The sequence below is a fragment of the Pseudophryne corroboree genome, chromosome 1 (assembly GCF_028390025.1).
Source record: "Pseudophryne corroboree isolate aPseCor3 chromosome 1, aPseCor3.hap2, whole genome shotgun sequence".
Taxonomy (NCBI): Eukaryota; Metazoa; Chordata; class Amphibia; order Anura; family Myobatrachidae; genus Pseudophryne; species Pseudophryne corroboree.
The window spans coordinates 333,010,441-333,038,252 of NC_086444.1; the positions used below are offsets into that span (position 1 = coordinate 333,010,441).

Below are 27,812 nucleotides of genomic sequence, written 5' to 3' on the forward strand. Positions count from 1 at the left end.
GTGTCTATCATCAGACAGCACATTAATGTAAAGGAGGTAGCAGCAATAGGAGATGTCCCCTATACTGTTTCTACTAAAGGGGAAGATTATTGTAACTCAGATTATGAGTATTCTGCTGAATACACTCTCAGAGTTCCCAATGTAAATGAAGAATTTGTTATGCCTTTAGGCAAAGGTGAATTGTCAGCAGATTTAAACACTGATAGCAGCAGTACAGTGCACACAGGGGTGGGGAAGTTCCCCATGGTGAAAACTCCCATGGCAACCAGAGTTGCAAACTTTGAAATGTATTCACCTGGAAACACGTTTAAAGGGAAAATCCATGAAATTAATTCAGGAATGCATGTTTACAAACAAAGTTCCCAAACCTTTGTAACCCCGACACAACACTCAGAGAAATCTAGTGATGGTGCAAATGTTTGCATGCTCTCAGAGAGACCACATACAGAGTGTCATTCTGCAACCCACACACCAATTAACAATGACAAAAAGGATCACCAGGATGAAAATGTTTTTATGCCCTGGTGCCATAACCATTTTATTACAGGTGTGGAAAGACAGAAAGCCCTGGGACCTGCAATACATATTTGGCAAAGTCTAACAAGTTTCTCTCCCCACAAAAGTAGGTTTTTTCAGAAGCTCCAAGTTTCTTCCAGACTAAGGAGCCACAGCAAGCAGCAAACGCTATGGTTGGGGACAGCCTGGGCCCAGGCTGCATCACAAGGGAGTATGGTCACAAGTGAATACGGTAGTATCATTCCTTTACTTGTTAGATCCAATGTAGCCATTGTTTGCTTTGATGTTCAAACAGCCACAGTTTCCAAATTAAACCTGCATCATATCTGCAGCGACAATTGTGCTGTCATTGACACACAATGTGACAGGAAAGATTGGCACAGGCCAGAAACAATTGTTTGTTTGTTCCAGAAACAATTGTTTGTTTGTTCTTCAATCTTTAAAGACACATTTGTAAATTCTGTACCTGATAACATGCAGCAGATAGGACAGAATGCATAGCAAGCTATGTTAAATCACTGTATAAATATCTGTGATAGTCATTGTATGTCTTTTTGTTTGATTCATAGTAATCCTGGCAACCTGTATACAGAATGGTGCAAGACTCCAAAAAGACTCCAATTTACAAGAGAAAAGGTCTTCATTAACCCTTTCATCGCTGCTATCCAGCAAAATCTACATAGCATCCCTAAAGACTGATATATGGACAAATCCTCAAGGAGTTTTCCAGTTTCACAAGAAAGGGGAAGGTTTTCATCAACCCTTTCATCACAAGTAATCATTACTTATCTTTCAAACTACATGTACACTCCCACAACAGTGTACAGCACATCTCATCACTGTGATTATACAGAACTGTCTCATCCCTTCATATACCTTAATCACATATATGTAAACATTTGTCTGAGATATATTTTATATCATTGCATATATACCTTGTAAATATTTTATGTTTTTTTTTATATATTACACAATAGATACTACCTATGCTTCCTTCGTAAAAGCTTCAAAAGTAATTAAATATCTAATACTGGATGGAATTAGATTTAGTCAAAGCCATTCCTAAATGATCTTTAATATCTGTTTGAAGCAAAATTGTATTCATTTATTGTATTGATAGGATGTTACTATATACACATCAAAAGCATTTTAAATAATTATTAGTTCAAATATAGGTAGGATAGAAAACGCCTTTATATGGGTTAAACTGGTATAGGGTTATTTAAGATTGAGATGTATAAATAGGTTCAAGGTAGAATAAGGAGACTTAAGACTGCATGGTAATTTATTCAGTGAGGAAATACAGAACAGAGTAGGTGTACTACTCACAGCCATTTGTGGTACTATTGCCCGAAGACAATTAAGACCTACTATTAACAAGGAAAGAAAGAAAGAAAGAAAGAAAGAAAGAAAGAAAGAAAGAAAGAAAGAAAGAAAGAAAGAAAGAAAGAAAGAAAGAAGAGAAAAAAAAAAGACTTTCATATATGCCTGTTCTATTCAAAATCACAACCTGTTTGTGCAAAAGCAATATGGACACTTGTCACAACTGCGGCATTGGAAAAACATTTAAAGGACGCACAAGGCTAAAGACCATTACTGAGGGTCGTCACAAGTACTGAATGTTCAAGACACAGCACTCGACGTACACAGCCCTCTGCCTCAAACAGCGAAATGGCAAGCAAAGGAGCAGCTGCTATGAAGAATTCTACTTCAACTGCCTTCATGATGCAAACGTAATACGTCTCCAATGGCAAGCAAACCACGCAGATGACATTACTCTCCCAGTAAATTGCTACAGCCAAGAACAGCAAAAATGTCCAAACGTACTGATCCAGATACAGAAAAAAGGTCTACAATTGGGCTATGGTATTCCAAATGTCTGTAGAAATTAGTTTTCCTCATGAATACTGAATAAAAACCTCAGTCTTGTCTGCTTTAGTTAAAAGTAAAAGTAGAATAAGGTTAGGTAAGCTAAGAATTTTTGAGATTTTTAAAATCATAATGGTTATTATTATTACACTTATGGTATATATTATGGTTACAACAAAAGTTATGTTTTGAAGAAATTTTGAAATGTATTTGGAAGCAATTACGCTAGTTTAATGTGTGGCCAATCAAAATAATTTCTCATGGCCACAAGGGGGCGACTGTTACCACATATGTAATCAAATCTGAAAAACATCATTTAATCGGTACTAGATTTGGATCACATATGTAATCAAATCTGAAAAACATGATTTAATCGGTACTAGATTTGGATCAAAATTCTAACAAATATAATAAGTGTGATATTCAACCATGATTAGGATTGTACATATATTTTGTAGTAAGGGAATAGATAAAATAGGCTAGTATATATCAGTTGAATGTTTAGACAATTTAGTCACTTCAAAGGCACACAGGTAATGGCATGCGCAAGGAAGTGCCTAAGACTACAATCAGGAATCTGCATATCCCGAGCAATGTATGTTATTCGGCCTTCTGCTTTGAGACAATGACTCCTAGGATCAATTGAATTAACGAAGTCTCAAATGTTGATGAACACTAGCAGTATTTACACTCCAAAATAACCAAAGGAAAACCTTGATAGACAAACAAATATCAGACGCTATGACTCCAGAATTCACCCCCTGCTCGTCACTGTTGAACAAATTATCTGATATGTTTTACAACACCTTTGAATATGTAAATTGGGATTGTTAAAGTTGGGATATAAGACAGGGTTTGGAGCAGTCTTTAGTTAGTGCAGAGGGAAAGAGACAAGGAAAGGATCCTAAAACATCAGAAGAAGGTAGCTATGCATTTAACCCTCAATAATTCTTGCAAGTGTACAGTATGTGTGTTAATTGTTTAAGTTTGTAATATTGTTTGTGTTTGTTTAATATGTACTGCAGTTAATAATAATTATAGGATTTATTATCATTGTGTTTTTCATATCTTGTATTTTGTATACCTAGAATAAAGTGTTATTGAAATAGAGCTATTATTCCATGGTTCAAACTCATTTTTTGGAATCTCTAAATCATACAAATCTGCATATATTATATAAGGCTCTGCAAAGTTGGACAATATATTTATACCCCTAAGGTATGGAGCATTGATATATCAAATGAGCCAGAAGGATACATCCCTGCATAAAGTATATTTACCATGTGCACAGATGTATTGCTTGGACAGTAATTGTTTTCAGTAGCTATATTCATACCCACATAGTCAATGAGCCAGGATTATATATCTCTGTAAAGTATAATTACACTTTACCTTGACATATCTCTTGGACAAGTAGATATATAATTCCTAAACCCTAATGAGCCAATCACATGCATATGTATAGGAATGTTCATATAATGTACATTGCTGTGTGATTGGACTAGTGCTAATCTCTGCCCCTTTAGCTATGAGCCAACCTAATTTGTAAGCCTATTATAATATATTTGCAGATGTAAGATACATAAAGCATAAATCAATATATGATATAATAAATATATATTATATAAGATTCCACACTTCAATAGCAGGCAGCACACAAACTGTAGCAGCTGCCACTGCTGAGAGACGATTCCAGGGACAGGGATCAGACCACACAGTTTCCAATCTCAGCGGTAGGTATTAAAATCCTATTTAAAGTTCAGTAGCGCTTTAGTTTTTGTTCAGGTATATTATCCCAAATGCTCTCAGGGAATTATATACATTTCTTAATATTGTATCCAATAAAATATGCTTCAGACAATCTGTATTCAAAAGCTCATCCAATGTATATAAAATAAACAGTTCCATAAAAACCATGCACAATATTTCCATAGAACGGTCTCCACATAAGCTATATGTTAACAGCCTGAGCAATTTCTTAAGTATCGGGGCGCAACAGATCTTTCAGGATGCCAGATGAATGCGATCATAAAAAGGGTTACGGGATGATGACTGTCCCGGGATCTCCGTAACCGATAATGCCGCTAGTTAGCCCTCGTCTGAGCCGGACGTCCCCTTTACTTCTCCCGGCTTGTTCACAATATTGCTCTCATGGAAGGAGGCAGCTTCTCCTTCTAGTTATTACAAAACTGATAGTGTCCACATGTTACCAACACGTTTCAACCGCACAATGGGTTGTAGCGGGGCCTCGCCTTCCATGCTGTAAACATGCCGGCGCTGAGAGGCTGATCCCGGAGCTCCGAGTCTGGAGTGCAGAGAAGGAGCAGGGCAGGTACGAGGAGGCGGGCTTACCGCACCCAATGTACCTGCACTGTGTGCGATACACTGCTCGCCCCACCCTAGTTGCAGCCCTGTATGAGTTATACATGTGGGAACGATTTAACATTTATTATTGTTTCATATTTGGTTGTAGTGCTTTTTACACCTTGTATCCTCCCTCATCTTTGCTGCAGTCACGTTAAACAGCCCTTCTAGTAACTGCGTTTACTAACACTGAGCGTCTTTTTGTGCATTTTCCCCATAAAATGGATCACATTTGCATCGCTATGCAAATAAGATGCACAAGCACACTACGCTGATTAGACTGATATGAGGCATGAATACAATCTGTGTGCAACTGCGGCTGTATCACAGACAGTATTAAGCCAGTTTTCAGATGCAGGGCTGCCAACCGAAATCATGGGGCCCAGTACAAATAAAAATAAGATTTTACTCACCGGTAAATCAATTTCTCGTAGTCCGTAGTGGATGCTGGGGACTCCGTAAGGACCATGGGGAATAGACGGGCTCCGCAGGAGACTGGGCAGTCTAAGAAACAATTAGTACTACTGGTGTGCACTGGCTCCTCCCTCTATGCCCCTCCTCCAGACCTCAGTTAAGGAAACTGTGCCCGGAAGAGCTGACATAACAAGGAAAGGATTTTGGAATCCAGGGTAAGACTCATACCAGCCACACCAATCACACCGTATAACTCGTGATAACATACCCAGTTAACAGTATGAACAACAACAGAGCATCAAACAACAGATGCCAACATAACATAACCCTTTTATTAAGCAATAACTATATACACGTATTTCAGAAAGTCCGCACTTGGGACGGGCGCCCAGCATCCACTACGGACTACGAGAAATAGATTTACCGGTGAGTAAAATCTTATTTTCTCTAACGTCCTAGTGGATGCTGGGGACTCCGTAAGGACCATGGGGATTATACCAAAGCTCCCAAACGGGTGGGAGAGTGCGGATGACTCTGCAGCACCGAATGGGCAAACACAAGGTCCTCCTCAGCCAGGGTATCAAACTTATAGAACTTTGCAAAGGTGTTTGAACCCGACCAAGTAGCTGCTCGGCAAAGTTGTAATGCCGAGACCCCTCGGGCAGCCGCCAAAGAAGAGCCCACTTTCCTTGTGGAATGGGCTTTCACTGATTTTGGATGCGGCAAACCAGACGCAGAATGAGCCTGCTGAATCGTGTTACAGATCCAGCGAGCAATAGTCTGCTTTGAAGCAGGAGCACCCAGCTTGTTGGATGCATACAGGATAAATAGCGAGTCCGTTTTCCTGACTCCAGCCGTCCTGGCTACATAAATCTTCAAAGCCCTGACTACATCAAGCAACTTGGAGTCCTCCAAGTCACGAGTAGCCGCAGGCACCACAATAGGTTGGTTCAAATGAAAAGATGACACCACCTTCGGCAGAAATTGCGGACGAGTCCGTAATTCTGCCCTGTCCATATGGAAAACCAGATAGGGGCTTTTACATGACAAAGCCGCCAATTCTGACACACGCCTAGCCGAAGCTAAGGCCAATAGCATGACCACTTTCCACGTGAGATACTTTAGCTCCACGGTCTTAAGTGGCTCAAACCAGTGAGATTTCAGGAAACTCAACACCACGTTAAGATCCCAAGGTGCCACTGGTGGCACAAAAGGGGGCTGAATATGCAGCACTCCCTTTACAAACGTCTGAACTTCAGGAAGCGAAGCCAGTTCCTTTTGAAAGAAAATGGATAGGGCCGAAATCTGGACCTTTATGGACCCTAATTTAAGCCCATAGTCACTCCTGACTGTAGGAAGTGCAGGAACCGGCCCAGCTGGAATTCCTCTGTAGGGGCCTTCCTGGCCTCACACCAAGCAACATATTTTCGTTATATACGGTGATAATGTTTTGCTGTCACGTCCTTCCTAGCCTTTATCAGCGTAGGAATAACTTCATCCGGAATGCCTTTCTCCGCTAGGATCTGGCTTTCAACCGCCATGCCGTCAAACGCAGCCGCGGTAAGTCTTGGAACAGACAGGGCCCCTGTTGCAACAGATCCTGTCTGAGAGGCAGAGGTCCTGGGTCCTCTGTGAGCATTTCTTGCAGTTCCGGATACCAAGTCCTTCTTGGCCAATCCGGAACAATGAGTATTGTTCTCACTCCTTTTTCTTACGATTCTCAGCACCTTGGGTATGAGAGGAAGAGGAGGAAACACATAGACTGACTGGAACACCCACGGTGTTACTAGTGCGTCCACAGCTATCGCCTGAGGGTCTCTTGACCAGGCGCAATACCTTTGTAGCTTTTTGTTGAGGCGGGATGCCATCATGTCCACCTGTGGCAGTTCCCATCGATTTGTAATCTGTGTGAAGACTTCTTGATGAAGTCCCCACTCTCCCGGGTGGAGGTCGTGCCTGCTGAGGAAGTCTGCTTCCCAGTTGTCCACTCCCGGAATGAACACTGCTGACAGTGCTTGCACGCGATTCTCCGCCCAACGAAGAATCCTGGTGGCTTCCGCCATCGCTATCCTGCTTCTTGTGCCGCCCTGGTGGTTTACATGAGCCACTGCGGTGATGTTGTCTGACTGAATCAGCACCGGTTGGTTGCGAAGCAGAGGCTCCGCTTGACTCAGGGCGTTGTATATGGCCCTTAGTTCCAGGATATTGATGTGCAGACAAGCCTCCTGACTTGACCACAGCCCTTGGAAGTTTCTTCCCTGAGTGACTGCTCCCCATCCTCGGAGGCTTGCATCCGTGGTCACCAGGACCCAGTCCTGTATGCCGAACCTGCGGCCCTCGAGAAGGTGAGCACTCTGCAGCCACCACAGAAGAGACACCCTGGCCCTGGGGGATAGGGTGATCAGCCGATGCATCTGAAGATGCGATCCGGACCACTTGTCCAACAGATCCCACTGAAAGGTCCTCGCATGGAACCTGCCGAAGGGAATGGCTTCGTATGACGCCACCATCTTTCCAAGGACTCGCGTGCAGTGATGCACCGACACCTGTTTTGATTTTAAGAGTTCTCTGACCAGAGTCACGAGCTCCTGAGCCTTCTCCGCCGGGAGAAACACCTTTTTCTGGTCTGTGTCCAGAATCATGCCCAGGAAGGGCAGACGAGTCGCAGGAATATTCAAAATCCAGCCGTGCTGTTGCAACACTTCCTGAGAGACTGAGAGTGTGCTACGCTGATCAGCAACTGCTCTCTGGACCTCGCCTTTATGAGGAGATCGTCCAAGTATGGGATAACTGTGACACCCTGCTTTCGAAGGAGGACCATCATTTCCGCCATTACCTTGGTAAATATTCTCGGTGCCGTGGAGAGACCAAACGGCAACGTCTGGAATTGGTAATGACAGTCCTGTACCACAAATCTGAGGTACTCCTGATGAGGTGGATAAATGGGGACATGCAAGTATGTCCAGAGACACCATAAAATCCCCCTCTTCCAGGCTTGCAATGACCGCTCTGAGCGATTCCATCTTGAACTTGAACCTTTTCAGGTAAATGTTCAGGGATTTTAAATTCAATATGGGTCTGACCGAACCGTCCGGTTTCGGAACCACAAACATTGTGGAACAGTAACCCCTTCCCTGTTGAGGGAGGGGAACCTGTACCACCACCTGCTGGAGATATAATTTGTGAATTGCTGCTAACACTACTTCCCTTTTTATGGGGGAAGCAGGCAGGGCTGATTTTAGGTAACGGTGAGGGGGCATCACTTCAAATTCCAGCTTGTATCCCTGAGACACAATCTGTATAGCCCAGGGATCCACCTGTGAGCAAACCCACTGGTGGTTGAATTTTCGGAGACGCGCCCCCACCACTCCCGGCTCCACCTGTGGAGCCCCAGCGTCATGCGGTGGATTTAGTGGAAGCCGGGGAGGACTTCTGTTCCTGGGAACTAGCTGTATGGTGCAGCTTCTTTCCTCTACCCCTGGCAAGAAAGGACACACCTCTGACTTTCTTGCCTTTTTGTGATCGAAAGGACTGCATTTGGTAATACGGTGCTTTCTTAGGCTGTGAGGGAATATATGGCAAAAAATTTGACTTCCCAGCTGTAGCTGTGGAAACTAGGTCCGAGAGACCGTCCCCAAACAATTCCTCACCCTTGTAGGGTAAAACCTCCATGTGCTTTATAGAGTCGGCATCGCCTGTCCATTGCCGAGTCCACAGGACCCTTCTGGCAGAAATCGACATTGCATTTATTCTAGAGCCCAGTAGGCAAATGTCCCTCTGGGCATCCCTCATATATAGGACAGTGTCTTTTATATGCCCCAGGGTCAGTAAAATAGTATCCTTGTCCAAGGTATCCAGTTCCTCAGACAGTGTATCTGTCCATGCTGCTACAGCACTACACATCCAGGCCGACGCAATTGCCGGCCGCAGTATGGTACCTGAATGTGTATAAACAGACTTCAGGATACCTTCCTGCTTCCTATCCGCAGGATCCTTTAGGGAGGCCGTATCCTGTGACGGCAGGGCCACCTTCTTAGATAAGCGTGTCAGAGCTTTGTCTACCCTAGGGGAGGATTCCCAGCGCATCCTGTCCGTTGGCGGGAAGGGGTACGCCATAAGTAACCTTTTGGAAATCAGCACTTTCCTATCAGGAGAATCCCAAGCTTTTTCACATAACTCATTTAACTCATGTGAAGGGGGAAAAGTCACCTCTTGCTTTTTCTCCCCAAACATATAAACCATCTTGTCAGGGACAGGGTTTACGTCTGATATGTGCAATACATCCTTCATAGCTACAATCATGTAGCGGATGGCTTTTGGCCATTTTAGGCTGCTATTTTGCATCATCGCTATCGACACTGGAGTCAGAATCCGTGTCGATATCTGTGTCAACAATATGGGATAGTGGGCGCTTCTGAGACCCTGACGGCCTCTGCGCTGTAGGATCAGGCATGGGCTGAGACCCCGACTGTCCCAAGGCTTCAGCTTTATCCAACCTTTTATGCAAGGAGTTTACATTATCATTTAACACCTTCCACATATCCATCCAATCAGGTGTCGGCGCCGTCGGTGGGGACACCTCATTCATCTGCACCTGCTCTGCCTCCACATAGCCCTCCTCGTCGAACATGTCGACACAAGCGTACCGACACACCACACACACAGGGAATGCTCTATATGAGGACAGGACCCCCACAAGGCCTTTTGGAGAGACAGAGAGAGAGTATGCCAGCACACACCCCAGCGCTATATGACCCAGGAATCACACAGTAACTTAGTGTTTACCCAGTAGCTGCTGTATATATGATTATTGTGCTAAATTTATGTGCCCCCCCTCTCTTTTTACCCTCTTTCTACCGTGAGTCTGCAGGGGAGAGCCTGGGGAGCTTCCTCTCAGCGAAGCTGTGGAGAGAAAATGGCGCTGGTGAGTGCTGAGGAAGAAGCCCCGCCCCCTCATCGGCGGGCTTCTGTCCCGCGATTTGGTGTAAAAAATGGCGGGGGCTCATGCATATATACAGTGCCCAGCTGTATATATGCTGCTTTTGCCAGGAGGTACTCAATTGCTGCCCAGGGCGCCCCTCCCATGCGCCCTGCACCCTACAGTGACCGGAGTGTGTGGGTTAGTGTGGGAGCAATGGTGCACAGCTGCAGTGCTGTGCGCTACCTCATGTGAAGACAGGAGTCTTCTGCCGCCGATTTTGACGTCTTCTTGCTTCATCCGCCGGCTTCTGTCTTCTGGCTCTGCGAGGGGGACGGCGGCGCGGCTCCGGGAACGGACGACCAAGGTTAAGTTCCTGTGTTCGAACCCTCTGGAGCTAATGGTGTCCAGTAGCCTAAGAAGCGCAATCTAGCCGCAGTTAGTAGGTTTGCTTCTCTCCCCTCAGTCCCACATAGCAGAGAGTCTGTTGCCAGCAGAAGCTCTCTGAAAATAAAAAAACCTAACAAATACTTTCTTAATAGCAAGCTCAGGAGAGCTCACTAAAATGCACCCAGCTCCTTCCGGGCACAGATTCTAACTGAGGTCTGGAGGAGGGGCATAGAGGGAGGAGCCAGTGCACACCAGTAGTACTAATTCTTTCTTAGAGTGCCCAGTCTCCTGCGGAGCCCGTCTATTCCCCATGGTCCTTACGGAATCCCCAGCATCCACTAGGACGTTAGAGAAAAAGGCATTACCTCCCACCTCTTTTAAAACCCACCACCACCCCCCAATACATACCCTCCAACTGTACCTTTTTGGCAGGTACAGTACCTTTTTTTATGGTCTGTGATGATTTTTGGCTCTCCAAACTTCCATTAAAAGTACAGGAAAAGGGACGTGGCCACAGCCCCATTACCCGTGGCCATGCCCCCTTTCCTAATTTGTACCAATTTTTATGTTTAAAATGTTGGCAGGTATGCCAACACACACACACCCTCCATGTTCCCAAAGGCCTGGTGGACATTTCCCTGCACCTCATACAGGTGTGCCACCTGTATCCTAAAGGCAGCCCTGATAAGATATATAAAAAGGAAATACGTCCTGCACTTCTGCCCTACATATATTCTTAGTGGTAAGATGGACAAGTTACAAAGCTCCCCCAACAGCAATACAGATGTGTCCACAAACACATCCTCAAACCGCGCTAAATAACCCCACTAAGCGTGCCATAGACTTTGCAACGTAGACTAAGCACTAATCTTAAGAACTAGTACACTGTAAGTGAACTAAAACTGAGATAAAGTACACAATCTAGGGTGAAAAGACAAAAAACAGGTCTGTCCAACAGAGTACTACATACAGTATAGCATGAGCTGCTCCTGCAGCGGACACTGTATATTAATCGAGCAGCTTTTTAGTCTGTACTCATTAGTTGGTTAGCTATAGAAGAACTACCAGGTTCTGCATTAACGTCAAAAGTACCTACAGTATATATTTTAGATTGGGATAATGCATTGCAATTTTGTCCTTTAGTTAATTGCTTTTCTGTAACGAGGCTGTCAATCTAAAGATGACCCACTAGTGATGTGATTTAGTCTCCTACACTATATTATTATAGAGGATAATTGGTTTTAATATTATTTTGTTCTGTTGTTTGGCATGGTTCATTGTGTGGAGCTTTTTGTTAGGGTAACACAGTATATGAATGTGATGCAGTGATTTGAGATTAATGTATACTTTTGATATTGTTTTTTATTTTGACATACTAATAACCAATTGTACTTTGCATTTTATCTTTCACATCACATCTCATCTCAAAAGGCAGCATTTCAGCTTCATCTTTACAGCTGCTTAGACTCTTTTCAGAGATTAACCATCTAACGGTAACTTTCATATTCTCTTAATGAAGACAATTTCAATATAGCTCATCTGGGCCATTTTTCCTTATTATTATTATTATTATTATTATTAGTATTATTATTATTGTGACATCATCTCCTCAAATACTAATAAATATTTTTAATGGTATTGTATACAAATGTTATATGCATATAGGTAAAGATAAAGCACAAATAAGCCCTACTAAATTATTCTCAAGAAAATGTTTTGGATAACGCACCTTCAATGATACAATAATCGTGTCTTACATAACACATAATCAATGAGAATTCAGTAAATAGAGTATCTAGCAATGTTTAAGGTACAAATGTATATTCCTTAATTAGAATTAAGTTTATTCCTATTTACTTTCACAGTACAATATGTTAAAAACCAGCCATGTTTTTCCCCAAATGTTCTCACTTTTATTGTCTTTAAAGTTGGATTTAGGTTTAAACCATGCATAGGAATGAGACCATCTCCCAAATGCAACTACTGTTTTCCAATTAGTGGACATAAAGTTATTGGCTCTCAACTTATCTGCTGAAACTCGATCCAGACGGCTTGTTCATCGTCAGTCCTCTTACCTTAAGGGTGTTGTGAGAAGTGACACTGACGCGCCTCCTGCTTCCATCTTCAAGTTGCATCTCTGAGTAAAGCTCCTCCTCATCTTCCTCCAAGATGTCTGATAAATCAGAGCCTCTACTGCTTTCAGTGTGATACTCGTCCTCGGGACAGTAGTGTGGCTAATTACGTAGAAAGAAGCACAAACCAATTAACCACTCGTGGTTTTTAGGTAAAAGCTTGCAAAGGAGAATCATCAGTAAAAAGTTTGGTAATATTTAAAATCTGGATCTCCTACAAGCAAGGTGTGGTGGTGGTGGTGAGTACTGTGATTTCAGCCCACTGGTCAAAACTCTGATGACTACACATGGCTGCTGTGTAAACCTACAGAATGAGCTGCTGGTATATAGAATAGTGGATAGGAATAGTGATAGAGTTGGAGCAAGCGGCTAATAGCAATATGGAATGAGAATAAGTCAGGGAGAGGTTACGAAGCGTAACATATAAACAAGCAATGGATTAAAGGTAGAAGCAAGTCAGAGTAGCCCAATAGCTCAAGTTGTGGCAAACGTCAGACAATGAAGTCAGTGACAACCAGAGATGAGAACAGCAGGGCGAATAGTCAAATGATTTGGGGGTAATCAGGAGCATTTTACAAGCAATGTCATAGGTAACCTATAAAGCTCCTGTAACCTGCCACTGATCTTCAATCGGAAGTGGAATCACAGCACTGCCAGACACAATCTGTAGCTGGGAGTGATCTCATGAGATATAAAATACACCGAGACTATTGTTCCTGTCTTTAACATTACTCCTGATAAAAATAAGCAATGCATGTTTCCAACACACCAAAGTACATTTGTGTGATATCCCCATAAGGACCCTATATGCGGATTTATACAGTGACGTGTGGTGAGGTGAATAGCTGGGGAGGCACACGTGGGGATGGGTCTGAATGCTGGGAGCCTGTCTTACCCCCTACTCACTGTAACACTCACCTCACTAAACTAAGCTACAGTGTCCATTGAGTCTCCTACCCGCATACCTATGTCTTCTCTTGCTGTTGCTGGCTGAGCTCCGACTACAGGGCACTTCCTGATCACATGACACATCCAAGAATCCATAAGTGCACAAGGTCTGCACCCACACTCGGATAGATGCTTCTATTAGCTACCTTCCTGTACAGCTTTACTTCCCATGTTGTGGCCCCGCTCCCAGCTATGCAAAGCAGGGTCTGACCGTAGAACTGAGGCAGAGCTATTGCTGCCTCATCTCTCGTCTCCATGCAGCTCCAGGGATCTCCACAAAGCTAGTGAGTGTTAACTATCAAAAGGATTACAATAAACAAAGAAGATGTTTATGTTATAAATATCTTCTTTGTAAAATTCTAATCGTTTCTATATAAAATCTAAGGAGTCTGACAGGGAGTATGACAGAGGTGGCTCTGCCTCCCCTGCCTACACGTCCCTGGATTTATAATGCTGCCTTGTGTGATGGATGTTTCAGGTGCTGCAGGGGTTAACTTTCCCTCAGCTCCCCACATGTACTGCAGCACTGGAGGGACTTTAGGACCTGAGAGCCGACAGCTGTGAGGTTTCACGTGTATACTATGTGATCTGAAAGTGAAAAGGAAGAGAGGATAGGAGGTAGCAGGCATCTACATCGTGACAGGCGCTGCTCCAGGCGCTGTTCCATCAGGAGAAACCAGAGGCGGTAGTGTGTGTGCGTGCTGCAGAGTGTTGCAACTGACGGCACAGGGTGTGGAGACTGAAAGCTGGATACCCATGGGGGGCGGGATGATTAGCCACAAAGACCTCGTACAACAGCAGCAAGAGGAGTGGGGACCAACAGCCCATCGGGGTAACAACGCCTGTGAGGTGGGGACCCCTTCCATGTCAGTTATGGCTAAAACCAAGTTGGAGAAAGGTCCTCTGATGTCACCAGGGGGAGGAGCCATGTCACCAGGGGGAGGAGCCATGCCCGAACAGGGTACCCGAAATGTACCCTCGGGGGCTCGCTTTGCTCGCAACGCTTCGGGCTCTAAAGGGAGTAGTTGGTGGCGTGGATAGTAGAACTATCCCGCTGGCCTAGCTCCTCCTCCTGGTGTTGTGGCTCCTCACCCTGACATCAGAGGTCCTTTCTCCAACTTAATTCTAGCATCTACCCTTCCATTTCAGGCAGCAATACAAAAGGGCTTGAAGTGCCCAGTTTCACTGAGCCTACTGCAGCATCAAGGGAGGAGAAAGACTGTACAGGTCAAGTGCTGAATGCTGTAAAGACCAGTGCTGGTGTCAGGATATATATACCCTAAGCACTGTATTACAGGTTAGGTGGAGCCCTGCGCAGTCACTAAAGACTTGATCTTAGCAGGAGTGTGCTTACTGCAAAGGTTGTAATAAGGGAGTCCACTTATATATATATATATATATATATATATATATATATATATATATAGCCCTTCCTATGTATTGGAGCTTAGAACTAAATACTGAATGTGGCAGTAAAGTGCCTTCTGTTAAGTAACTGCCAACACCTACACCAGGCTCCACAGGTAATTGTTTATCAGTTATAGGAAATGTGAATTAAGTATTGTGATATTTTACTGTGATAACTATAGTATTGATTAATGAGTGTTTTCAAGCAATTGGAGTAACTACATGAATAATTGGTATTGTATCACTCTTGTATGTTCTAACTTTGATTCAGTACAGTAACAGTGTGACAAAGTGCTCCAGCACAATAAACTTAACGTCACTTCACAGCGTGTGATTACTGTACTGGGTTCTGCGGTTCTTATGTCTCTATGGTACGAGAAGCCTAGAAGAGGAACGGCTCTGGCCCATCCGACAATACAGTCGCAAGCAGGTTCCAGAAGAACAATAGTGATGATACCCTCTCTGACATCCCACCAAATAAGGGGTGTCACATTTGAATAAAAGATACACAAACATCAAACTACTGAAGGCTGCCATCTATATCTGCCTACTGTATAAAGAGTTATCTACAAAATTATTAAAGAGCAAGTAAAGCCACCATATACATGGATATAGGCTGATTATTATAGGGCTGATTCTGAGCCGAGCGCATCTCTTTTCTTGGACGCAAATAGCGAGCGTTAGTACAAGACTGAAGTTACCCATTTCTGTGCACCTCCATCAGATTATTAGCCAGACGGATCTTTGAGAGAAATGGGTGTTTAGTGGAAGGAGCTCGTCAGCAACAATGCCATCACGTGGAAGTGTTCTGTTTTGTGGGAGTGTCGTGGGTGCATACTATAGCTAGAGCTCCGTGCTATTCCAAGTTGTGTGTACCGGGAAGCCTGTGTTAGATGGATGACTTGCACCTAGCCTGGGGTTTGTGCAAGTACCGCTATTAATAATGACAGTCGTGGCTGTAGACGGAAAAACAGTGGGCGGTGCAGCTTCCTACTTGATGCCGCAGGGATCCTTGCAGGTAGCCCAACAGAAACTCACATTAGCATAATGTAGCAAATCAGGATTACACAGCATCGCGCAAACCCAGCCTATTTGCATCCAACTTAGAATCAACCTCTATGCTTGAAATAACTGAGGGAGGAACTTCAATACCTAAACAAGACAAGTGTGACTGATGGCTAGGCAGACTTACTGTGCAGATATGCACTTTGTGGATGGATTGATTGATTGATTGATTGATTGATTGATTGGGGTGGAAATTACAACTCATATGAAAGCAGTATCAGCTTTTTGGACCTACAGCAAATTGCATTTGGCCATGGTCTTTAAGATGTGGGAGGAGCTTTAGCTGTCTGCAATTGAGTGAAAAGATAAGTCTACTAAAAGATCTGTAATGCAATGTCAGGTTACCATTCAACAGTTAATTTTGCATTCATGACTCCTGAACATTTCAGTTTTGCTATTTCATGGTTATTTAACTACAATATTAATTTCCACAATTCAATAAAGAAAGCTAAGCATTTAGAGAAATACAGCTATAGCTGCCTGAAATGTAGGTCAAGCTAATATATCTCCATTAACTTGACGTTACCTAGAATATGAATCGGTTCCCAGGAAACCAGGTTACTGGAAGCCTTAAGTCTACTTATGCATTAAGTTCTGGGACAAAGCTTTGCATAGGAAGCATAGCACATCAATTACATTGTCATTTTCACACCGCTAGCTGCAAATCTAATTGTCAATATTCTTCAACTTCACATTTATCATGATGTGGTGACTAATCGATAGTTAAAGTACTGACAAATGTTACATATTACTAATTGAATTACACATTTATTACCATAATCATTTTCCAGCAATTAAGTTGTATCCTTTTCCCAGTTGCTTATCCTCAATAAACATTTTAACAGACAGATAAGGAGCAGATGTTTCACTGAGCACATCTCAATTAATGGCCTATTTGTGGGCCTAAGAATGATTCTACAGCAAGATTCTGTGTAAGATCTGAAATTCCTGATTATTAAGTCAATCAAAATCCTTTCAACTGTGAGTCTTCAGGTTAAGCACCTACATCCTTCCCCAGAGTCTTTGGGGACATCAAGTAATTTAAATGTTAAAAATAAAGCTGTTTTGTAATTGTGACATCCACGTGTCAAACACTGCACAACTATTCCCTTTAGAAAACAATACAAAGGAATACTTCATGTTTTGCCTTTACACACCTTTACACCAAAATCCAGAGTCCGACCTGGGTTACTGAACAATTTCAACCCATGTCTTATCCGCTCAAACGCCTCGCACAGTGCACCATGTGCCAAGTTATTCACGGGTTATCCCGATTCACACTGTACCCGTGTCGTACTCGTGTCTGCCCTGCATGTCATTGCCTTGAGGCAGGTTTTGAGATACAGCCAATCAGCACCTTTAAAACATAACCCGGGGCAAATAACTCAGGTTGCACCTTTCACACAATCTGGGTGGACCCTTTCACACCAAGCCAGAACCTCGGTTGCCCTGGCAAAATCCCAGGTTGGAGGCTGGGTGTGAAAGGGGTAATGGTAATATTCCCAGTATATGTTTGCATGGTCAACACCTATGTTGCGAGTATGTAGGTGCCTCTGTGCAAACCGGATGAATGGGGGCACTCCACAATATGTACATTACTGCACGCACTGACAGGCTGCTGCCATAAGCACATGAGCAGTACCGAATGTGACCAATCCCAAGCAAGTGCTGAAGGCTGCTGGTTATTTTCTGCCCACACATGCAGAGATTTGTGCCTAACATGACAACAGTGAGAAATAAAGAACAATTTTCAAAAGAGATTTGATGCGTAGTTGTAAACATGCAATTTACTCAAGGCAAAACTACACATCAAACCACATGAACAAAACAGAATTCTGTTTGAGCTGTTGCACCTTTCAGAAAGGGAAAAATAGAAAGAAAGAAAACTGTCCTTTACACATTCTCTAACAGAATTAAAATTGTGCGCCCTAAGCTAGAGAGTACCAACCTCATGCCCCCCCCTCCCTGCTATCAGGGTCGACAAGGGGTAGAGCGAGTGGGTACGGATTACCCGGGCCTGGCATTGTCTGAGGGGCCGGCAAGCTGTGGAGAGGGGGAAATGTCTCCTCCGCAGAAAGCACTATAGTTGTCACATTTATAGTCCTTTACTGATGCCGGCTCAATATAAATGTAACTTTTGTGCAACTTTTTTTTTTATTAAAACAGCATTTAACACTTGGTTCTTCTTGCAGGTTATCGATATTTAACTTTGTCCATGTGTCAGTATTGTACGCACTACTTAAGTTACCTGTGGGGACCTACAGATCGTTCCTCATACAAAGCCTCAATACGCCATGCAGCACAAGACGCCTGGCGCAAATCAGCCACGTGAGTGGTGTTGCATCTTTTTCACATTTCTTTCACTCAAATATACTAATATGCAGTTCTGCAACTTTGCTTAACGTGGCTGCCCTGATTAATATGGACCCTGGCGTGATAAAAAGCTGCGGCTGCTGCACTGTAGCTCTTCGGATGCAGATTCAGACTCAGTCGCACACATATGTACAAGTGTGGCATAACAAATTAATTAGTGCAGTCTTGTGAAGCAGTTTTGTCGCATAGCACTCCAATTAAAAAACACTTTAGAATGAAAAAGACGCAAAAAAAGAAAAGAAAAAAAGACGCTCTGTGCAAGTTAAGTTGAACGAGACCAGGCGCAGCTAGAAGGGATGTTTGGCGTGACTGCATGTCATTGATAATTTACATTCAAAACGCCAAAAATATAGTCACCTGCTTTCCAAGCTCTGAACCTTTTAGAAACTCGTCAACAGAAGCACCTTTTCTTTTAATGTGCGGAGAGTCGTAGCCATCCTCTTCTTCATCTGAGTTAGCATCATGTACTGCATTACTCCGCTCGCTGAATAGGTTTCTCTTCTCATTCTGATATGGATAACAAGAATTTAGTCTGATTGAGAGGAACCACATACATACTGTACGTAGCTTTCAGTGACTTATCTATATTATTAATAATCAGCAACACTATCAAAATAGGTAATTACATTTCAATTACTGGAGACCCTTTAATGAGCACATACGTACAGACTGACAAATCAGGTAAGCATACTGTACATGAGATCTATTGCCTTTAAGAAATCACAATAATATAAGCAATAACTGGCAAGGTTAAATGAAGCTATGTAAAAATCAAAAACACACGTACAGCAATGTAGACAACATTCATATATCTTAAACAATAACTTGGCATGTGTACATACTAGGTCAGTTTCAATTAGCCGCAGTTTTTGTTGCAGTCTCTTTTCCCAGCCCAAGAATGCAATTATCCCTGCTCATACCCTGCGTCCAAAGATGCAAGCAGTAATATGCGTTAACTTTGTCTTAGTGCTGTTATATTAGTAGGTCCGGGAACATTACCAGAGAGAAGAGACCACTTGACATAAACCACGGCTAACAGAGTCTGCCTTGCGGAGTAATACTGCACAAAGTATTTAAGCTGAAGCATAAAAGCAATTAGAAAATATAGTAACATAGATGTCAGCTGTAAATGTAGAACCTTGTGTATTTAATAGCAAGCTCACGTGATCCGACAGAAGTAGTTAATTATTTATATTGTCAGTGTTACTACTTTAACCTCCACACTGGTATATACTAGCATCATTACCTGCAATATTAATAATAATAATAATAATAATAATAATAATAATAATAATAAAATATGAATTACTCTATTTGCTATTTTGATATTTGGTAATGTGTTTTTTTACAATAATTCAGTAGTTGTGAACATAAGTCAATATTTCTTATACTAATGAATAAAGGTACTCTATAATGGACTGTGTGTGTATTTTAATGAGTATAATGTAAATAACAGACACTTTACGAGCATGCATACGTTACCCTGTTGCTCTCTGCAACCCTCTGTGCTGCTTCTCTTGCCATTGCTTTGGCCATTGTGTTAGAAATGGGAGCACCTTGTGGTTGTGGAAGTATCCGCTGTGGAGAAGGAGACCTTCTGCCATGACTTGGGCTATGAAAATTTGATGTTGGAGGTTCCAAGTTGTGACCATGAATGGTAGATACTGTATGAGGGTGATCCCAGTGATCTTCTGCTTTTCTGTGCGGGCATACATGTTCATCTTTGGTATCTGGTATGCCAGCGCTTGCTAATGGCTTGCATTTGGACATAGTCCTTGTGTGGTGTTGTGTTGGAGGCACCAGTAAATTAGGTGGAATTACAGCAGTAATGGAGTCTTCTGATTCCCCTTGTGCGGACAAGGTTCTCACTGTAACTTCATTGGCATCCAAATTGAGTATTTTCAGGAGATCCACCACAATGTTCTCTGCTGCAGGAAACACCACTTCTGCCACCTGCACTTACAAAACAAAAAGCCACCAGAGGGCTGAGAAGTAAAACACTGACAGACAACCTACTATATACAGTTTCCACTGATGGACTACCTGCTACTGTATATACAGTTTCCACTGACTGACTACCTGCTACTGTATATAGTTTCCACTGACATATTACCTACTATATACAGTTTCCACTGATGGACTACCTGCTACTGTATATACAGTTTCCACTGACTGACTACCTGCTACTGTATATAGTTTCCACTGACATATTACCTACTATAAACAGTTTCCAAAGACTACCTAGTATATACAGTTTCCACAGACAGACTACAAACTATGAGGGTTATTCAGGTAGCATTGTTAAGCGATATAACCGTAATAACTCCGACGGCGGCAGCGCACATGCGCAGGTACAGTCCTGTGCGTGCACGGCCGCCAAATGCGGCAAACTCCTCTGTCTCATTGACAGCAGAGGCATAAACGGGGCGAGTGATGGAGCTTTGCGTGGGGCGGCGCAGGGAGAACGGGGGCACTCCAATGAGAAAAATGACGGCTCACCGTCTGCATACGCAGTCTAGCTGCGGCTGCAGGGGTCGTCCACAGTTGCTGCAACTGCAATTAAATTGCAGTCGCAGCCACTGGCAAGGCCATTCTGCATGCTGGGCGGCCCCCAGCATGCGAAAGAACAGATTGCATATTCTGCTTTTTAGCAGAATCTGCAATCTGTACTGAATAACTCCCTATATACAGTATCCACTGTCAGGAGATAGCCTAAGGGTCTATGGAGAAATGAAGAGGAGGTGAAAGAAACTGAAAGGCAAAAGTAGTGGAGGATTTACAGTATGCTGTGTAACTAGATTATGGCATGATGGATATACAGTACTCTATGATATATCTGGAAGGTGTTCAACTGGCATTATGTTTTTGTTTCAGAACTATTCCAAAGCCTTTGTGGGTGGTGAGTCACTTATGTATATTCTGGGTGGCATGTCAGGCAGCAGTCAGACCAGTTGAGATGCAGTGGCTCTGGTAACAGGTCAGCTACGTGTAAAGGGTATGGATTATGATGGTGTACTTCCACATTGTAGAAAGCATGCAGATACTGAATATACATCCAACAAGCTAATACAAGTTGAGTCTCCCATATCTGAAATCCCGATATACACATATTTTTATGCATGACTGAGATAGTGACACCTTTGCTTTCCGATGGTTCTGTTTAATACACAAAATTATTAAAGATATTGTATAAAATTACCTTCAGGCTGTGTGTATGCGGTGTATATAAAACATAAATGCAATCAGTGTTTAGACATTGGTCTCATCCCCAAGATATCTCATTATAGCATGAAAATATTCCAACATATAGAAACAACAGAAATCTAAAATACTCCTGGTTTCAAGTATTTCAGATATGGGCAACTCAACTTGTATTCCATGTGGTAGGCAATAACTTGGGAGTGGTACCCAATATATGGGTTTTGATAATCAAAATGAGGAAAAGACAGGTGCAGTTACACAATAAAGTGATGTGGTCTGTGATGCTGGCAGGGAGATATGCCAGATCTGATAAAAGTGTGGATCAACCAAGCCAGAATAAAATGAACATGCTGTTGGGAATTTGGTGGTCAGTACATTGAGTGGAAGGTGGGGATGCATGCCTTATTTCCCGAGTTTGGGCTAGGCAGATGGGGACTGATGCAGAGTTCAGTGCAACTCAGACACAGATGGCACTGTTTTGTGTGCATGTAAACAATGCATATTCCTCGTATACAGAGTGGTATACCATCTATAGTGCAAGCAGAATACATCTATAGTGCAAGCAGACCGTTCTCTATCCATATGCTTAAATTGATACCCATAATCCTCATGATCAGCATACACTTGCACCAGGCCTACTGTATACTAGGTGCAAAAGAACTCCGCATCGGCCCTTCAGTGGTCTGAGAGCCAGGGTAAGATGGAGACAGCAGAGGCTGCATAGACACAAACCTGAGTCATTAAGTGGCCAGATAAAAAATGAAGAAGGCTTTAGGAACTGAGTTATCAAAGGGTGAAAAGTACTTTATTTTTAACTTGGCCATACAGTACATAAATGTTACAAGTGAGGAGTCCCCGTGCCTTTGCATGATGATGCCAGTACTTGCATGTCGCAGCACCTGTTCTGCTATCGCCATATCAGGATGACAAATGAAAATTATAAAAAAAATGCTGTAATCCTTAAATAATGCATTCTTTTTACAAATTAATAATTGACAAATATCTTTAGGCATTTTTCAACATATTTCAATTTTTTACATTTAATTGTGCATAGGTATGCAGTTATCTGCAGAAACCTGCCCTCAGCTTCAACAAACTGCCCTCATGCTTTTAGGTAAATTGCATTAATAAATGATTCTACTGCGGAAATTCTAGATTGCCAAATTAAGGGGGCTAAAGACAGTTTTGCAGGTTACACATATTTATATACGGAGATTTATTTATGGTTATAATCGTGATACCAGGGCCGGAATAAGGCAGGTGGGGTTCAGGTTGACTGAGGATGCGGCACCCCCCACTATCGCTGGCATAGCCCTCTCTCGACGTTCGCGCGAGCGTGCGCACACACACACAGACAGCGCACCCTCACATACACACCACCCATCCACCTCTTGACGTCTGGAGCAGAGAAGCGCTGCAGCAGCAATGAACAGCTCAGCTGCCGGAGGGGATTCCTGCGATTCTACAACAGAATGTGTGGGGGCCCCGAGATGACCACCCCTGTCACCCCTGGCTCTGTGTGATACTATCGGCTTCATCTATTTATGTAATCATTCATTTCTGTGGCCAATTTGTATGAATGCAATTGTCGCTGTCAGGTCTTGATGAGTTACAGGTATACCACTGCATGAATGGTAGATAATGGAATTTATGCTGCACAGTCATCTTCACATGAGTCATGTCTTTATTTAGATTTTTAACAATAGAATTTAATTATAAAAGCCTGTCTCTTCAGTGTTCTGGGAAAATACAAGACGTAGGTTCACAGGTGTGAATTGCAGTTGCTATATTTAAAAGTGCTAAGAATGTCTACTTCTCTATCTTTTCCTCAATTAGCAGGCAAAAGGCAATGACAAATTAGCTTTCATCAGAGGAAAAATTATAAATGTTTTATAACCCTGGGTACGTGTACAGAATTATCACCATACAGTACATCATTACAGTTTCCTGCAAAAGAGGATTGTTGCTTAGCCAGCTGACTACAACTCCAGTGGTCTCAAGACCAATCACACCAACGGTGATAAGATATTTGAAAACTGTATTAGCCATTGTTTGCTCGAAATAGATGTTACACACACAGAAATTACCTTAGATATTGCCATGATCACAAAGGCTTTCATATGTGTAAAAAGGTCATGTTTTGAGGATTAGCTTGTGGAAACAGGTAGTATAACTCACCTCTATATGATTAAAGAAATCCAGAAAACATGACCTGTTGAGTGTACTTGAGGATTGGAGTTGAAGACCATAATCATATGGTAATATATATCACATTACCATGTGTGCATGTTGTCGTTCAGTTTCAACTCCTCTGGGAATTCCCCCAGCAGACAGACACACAAAGCTGCTGGGAGGAGGCAAATATGGAGGATCAAGTAGAAATTATCCACTCTTTTCCCAATATTTGTCCATACAGAGGATGCATAGGATCTGAGACTAGGAACTTACCTTTTGTCCTCTTGCATACACAGAAAATCCAGTCACATTTGCTCCATTGGAAGTTCCTGTTGGCGACAGTACTGGTGGCCTCCACGTAACTAACAGGGTAATCGGTGTAGGCCCAGGATGCACCATAACTTCTTCAGGAGGAACAGGGGGACCTGTGATCAAAAACAAAGTCTGATTCTTTCTAATCTAGGGGTCCTCAGTGTGCTGAAGATTTTGTAGTGCTAAAAAAGCATTTTATTCTAATTTACAAAACATTTCATTTACCATTAACACAAATTGGATACACAGCGCCTGATTAAGGCTTCCAGGTGCCCTAGGCTAATACACATGTAGCGCCCACTGTAATGCTGCTAATCACATAGGCATGGTCAGGAAATCACCATTCATACTGCACATGTACAGATAATGAAGGTTACACAAATGACAATTTTGATATTGGCATCTATAGATCTAACAATGTTTGTGGGGGGTAAAGGACACTTTGGCTTTTGGGGAATGTGAGAAAGACTAAAGATAATAAAATGCATCTCTTCAGGCTTGCCAGATGGTGCTGTAGGTATTATTATTTATTTATTTAGCAGTAAGATACATGATCACATCAACACAGCCATGTGGTAGTTACTTTCAGTACTTTCCCCAACACCTCAACAAACGCTTTGGGATGGCGGGATAACAAACGTGCTTCTTTAACGAAGCTGTGCGACCTCCAACAACATAGAGTGATGTAGGTCTTTTATTCCACGGGTTGCCAGCACACTGTGCCAAGTCCTAGTACCCTAGGCTGCAGCCAAATCTACTTAATGGTTAATCAGGAACTGTGGAAATTACTTTGGTAGTAAATCTAGCTCTGTATAAACGTATACCTCTGAACACACTCCATTCGCAGACCTTCAAAACAGACGGGCTTATGCAGGAGTGAGGGACGTTTACAGGAAGGATGGCGATTTGGCTAGACTCGGCAGAACTTATTTTGCTCAATTAAGCAAATATTTGTTGGTCATAACGGGAAATGCAATACCATAGAGTGCTACTTATACAGCCATTCAGGTTCCAGTCCCTCAAAGAAAGGTAAAAATCGTCAAAAAGTAGAAAATTTTATTTTTTCAATCTTAATTGATACTAACGTACTTACATAGCTGTATCTTAAACAGTACATTTAGAGATGGATGGTTTTGCATAGCAGCTGCATTTAGATGTAGCTGATGTGCAAAAATCACATAAGGTTAGTGATTTTATATATATATATATATATATATATATATATATATACACACATACATATGAAAATATATACATATGTATGTAGGCCCAAGCTTCACAGAGTGGTAAAATGGGATACCAGAAGACAAAGTAGGAAGTTGGGTTTGGTCGGGCCTTGTGGCAGATGGCACCAGCCAAAACTGTGACCAAGAGAGCCTGTTCTGTGCCTTCTACTGGATTTGGAAGAAAACTTTAATGGCCTACATAACTGTAATCTTGTCACTTTGGTCCAACTCAACTCTTCCCGCTTTTCCCGTTGTCATAAATCCCAGCCCTTCCAGTTTACTCAAATTTCTCATTCTCCTACAATGCACTCGACAACGTTTCTCCATCCTACATCTCCAACTTCTTCTCCACACAAACACACACATCTATCTACTACTTTAACAACCAGTTATGCTCTTGATTCCACTCCAGTCTTTAGGATTTCTCTCCCACTTTTATGGCATGTCATCCTATTCTCATACTTCCCCTAGTTTATCAACTTTTTAAGCTAACTTATTTAGTCAAGCCCATCACCCTTCATCCTAACTCTCCAGAATCCGATCCCCTTTTTTCTCCACGTCCAGCCATCTTTATGTAGAATGTAAGCTCTAGTGAGCAGGTACCTCTCTTTCTCTTTTCTCGAAGAAATATTGTAATTTGCGAGTTTTAAGTATTTAATAGTTTATATGTCAATTTGTGTATCTGACTGAAATCTTATTGAATGTTCTATGTCTGTGTATGGTATTGCAGAACTCTTATGTTGTCTTATAGAGAAAAAGTATTAAAGATGACAGAAGAAGACAGTGACAGACAGAAAGACAGATAGAAGGAAAAAGAAGAAAAAAGAAGAAAAAAGAAGCAAGAAAAAGTAGAAGCAAGATGAAAGAAAAAAGAAGGAAGAAAGAAGATCTATCTGAAATCTCGCTAAATGTTCTCTGCCTATGTATGGTGCATCAGAGCCCATATGTTGTCTTATAAATAAAAGATAGTATTAGATAGCAATAAATAAAAAGAAGCAAGAAAAGAAGAAAGAAAAAAGAAGAAAAAAAAGAAAGAAAGAAAGAAAGAAAGAAAGAAAGAAAGAAAGAAAGAAAGAAAGAAAGATAGATAAAAGAATCAGAAAGATAGAAGAAGAAAGAAAGGGAAACCCTGGTTGGTTGGAGCCCACCATGCCAAGATGCCAGCAGCCCTGGAGGTCTGGCGTCCACCAGACAAAGACGCCGGAAGCCCTGGAGGTCTGATGGCAGTGCAAAAGAGCTAAATAGCTGCTGACTACCAGGCGAAGACGCCGGAAGCCCTGGTGGGCTGGAACCCACCAGACGAAGACACCGGAAGCCCTGGAGGTCTGATGGCAGGGCAAAAGAGCTAAATAGCTGCTGACCACCAGACAAACACGCCAGAAGCCCTGGGGAATTGGTGCCCACCAGATGAAGATGCCGGAAGCCCTGGTGAATTGGTGCCCACCAGGCGAAGATGCCAGGGGAAAAAAACAGAAAAGATAGTATTAAAGAAGAAGGAAAGAAAGTCAGCGCAAAAGAGCTAAATAGCTGCTGACCACCAAAAAAAGCAGAAAGAAAAAAAGAAAAAATATAGTATTAAAGAAGAAAGCAAGAGAAAAGAAAGAAGCAGAAAGAAAGAAAGAACGACAGAAAGAGAGAAAGAAAAAGACAGAAAGAGAAAGACAGAAAGACAGAAAGAGAAAGAAAGAAAGAAAGAAAGAAAGAAAGAAAGAAAGACAGACAGACAGACAGACAGACAGACAGACAGACAGACAGACAGACAGACAGACAGACAGAAAGAAAGAAAGAAAGAAAGAAAGAAAGAAAGAAAGAAAGAAAGGGAAGCCCTGGCGGGTTGGAGCCCACCAGGCGAAGACGCCAGCAGCTCTGAAACAATGACTCCCGCACCAGTATAATGTATTTCCAAGATGTTCTCCTTACCCTATCTCTTCTTACAGTATATAGTGTGCTACCAACACACTTCCTAATTATCTGGGAGTGCTACCCATGGCCTAAGAACCCACTTTATCTACACACAGAAAAAGAGGCCATTTACTGGGTGCACTGAGAACTCGACAAATAACAGATATATGACTAAAACGTATCCTTTATTGTTCTTTCATTAAAATTCTTAGCCTTATGAAATATCAAAAACAAATATAGTAGGTGAAAAAGTTAGAAATTGTGATATTAAAATAGTATCAGAGACTGCTACTTATATTCCAAGGGTGTACTCCCTATTACAGGCAATTATAACCCCCACTGCCAATATATATTACCCTGTGAGATCCTGTCAGTCTCAGTATTTCAATTATATTGTGTTGCTTAGGATATCTCAATAGGGATCCTACGCACTCATAGTGAAACTAGATATATATCAATGTATTACCATGTATCAATAAGGTGTCTTGTAACCCCTTATATGTTTCAATGAGTGATTATTTCGGTTACATTTATGTGTAATTCATTATTATTCAATCTGATATAAAACACAGTTGCACGGCCAATAATTATCTATTGTGT

At 42.3% G+C, this 27,812-nt stretch overlaps 1 protein-coding gene across 27 annotated transcripts in view; it reads right to left on the reverse strand.

Annotated features, from left to right (window-relative positions):
* Positions 1–27,812, reverse strand: part of RIMBP2 (RIMS binding protein 2) — a 1,046,283-nt gene that overhangs the window by 146,761 nt on the left and 871,710 nt on the right. For 25 of the 27 annotated variants that reach the window (XM_063964621.1, XM_063964623.1, XM_063964618.1 and 22 more), the window contains 4 exons: positions 24,046–24,197; positions 19,879–20,349; positions 18,754–18,903; positions 12,547–12,705 (listed from right to left, as the gene is read on the reverse strand). In XM_063964621.1, the coding sequence (XP_063820691.1) occupies positions 12,547–12,705; positions 18,754–18,903; positions 19,879–20,349; positions 24,046–24,197 (932 nt within the window). The remainder of the gene's footprint in view (positions 1–12,546; positions 12,706–18,753; positions 18,904–19,878; positions 20,350–24,045; positions 24,198–27,812) is intronic. The other 2 variants (XM_063964636.1, XM_063964641.1) reach the window with 1 other exon arrangement.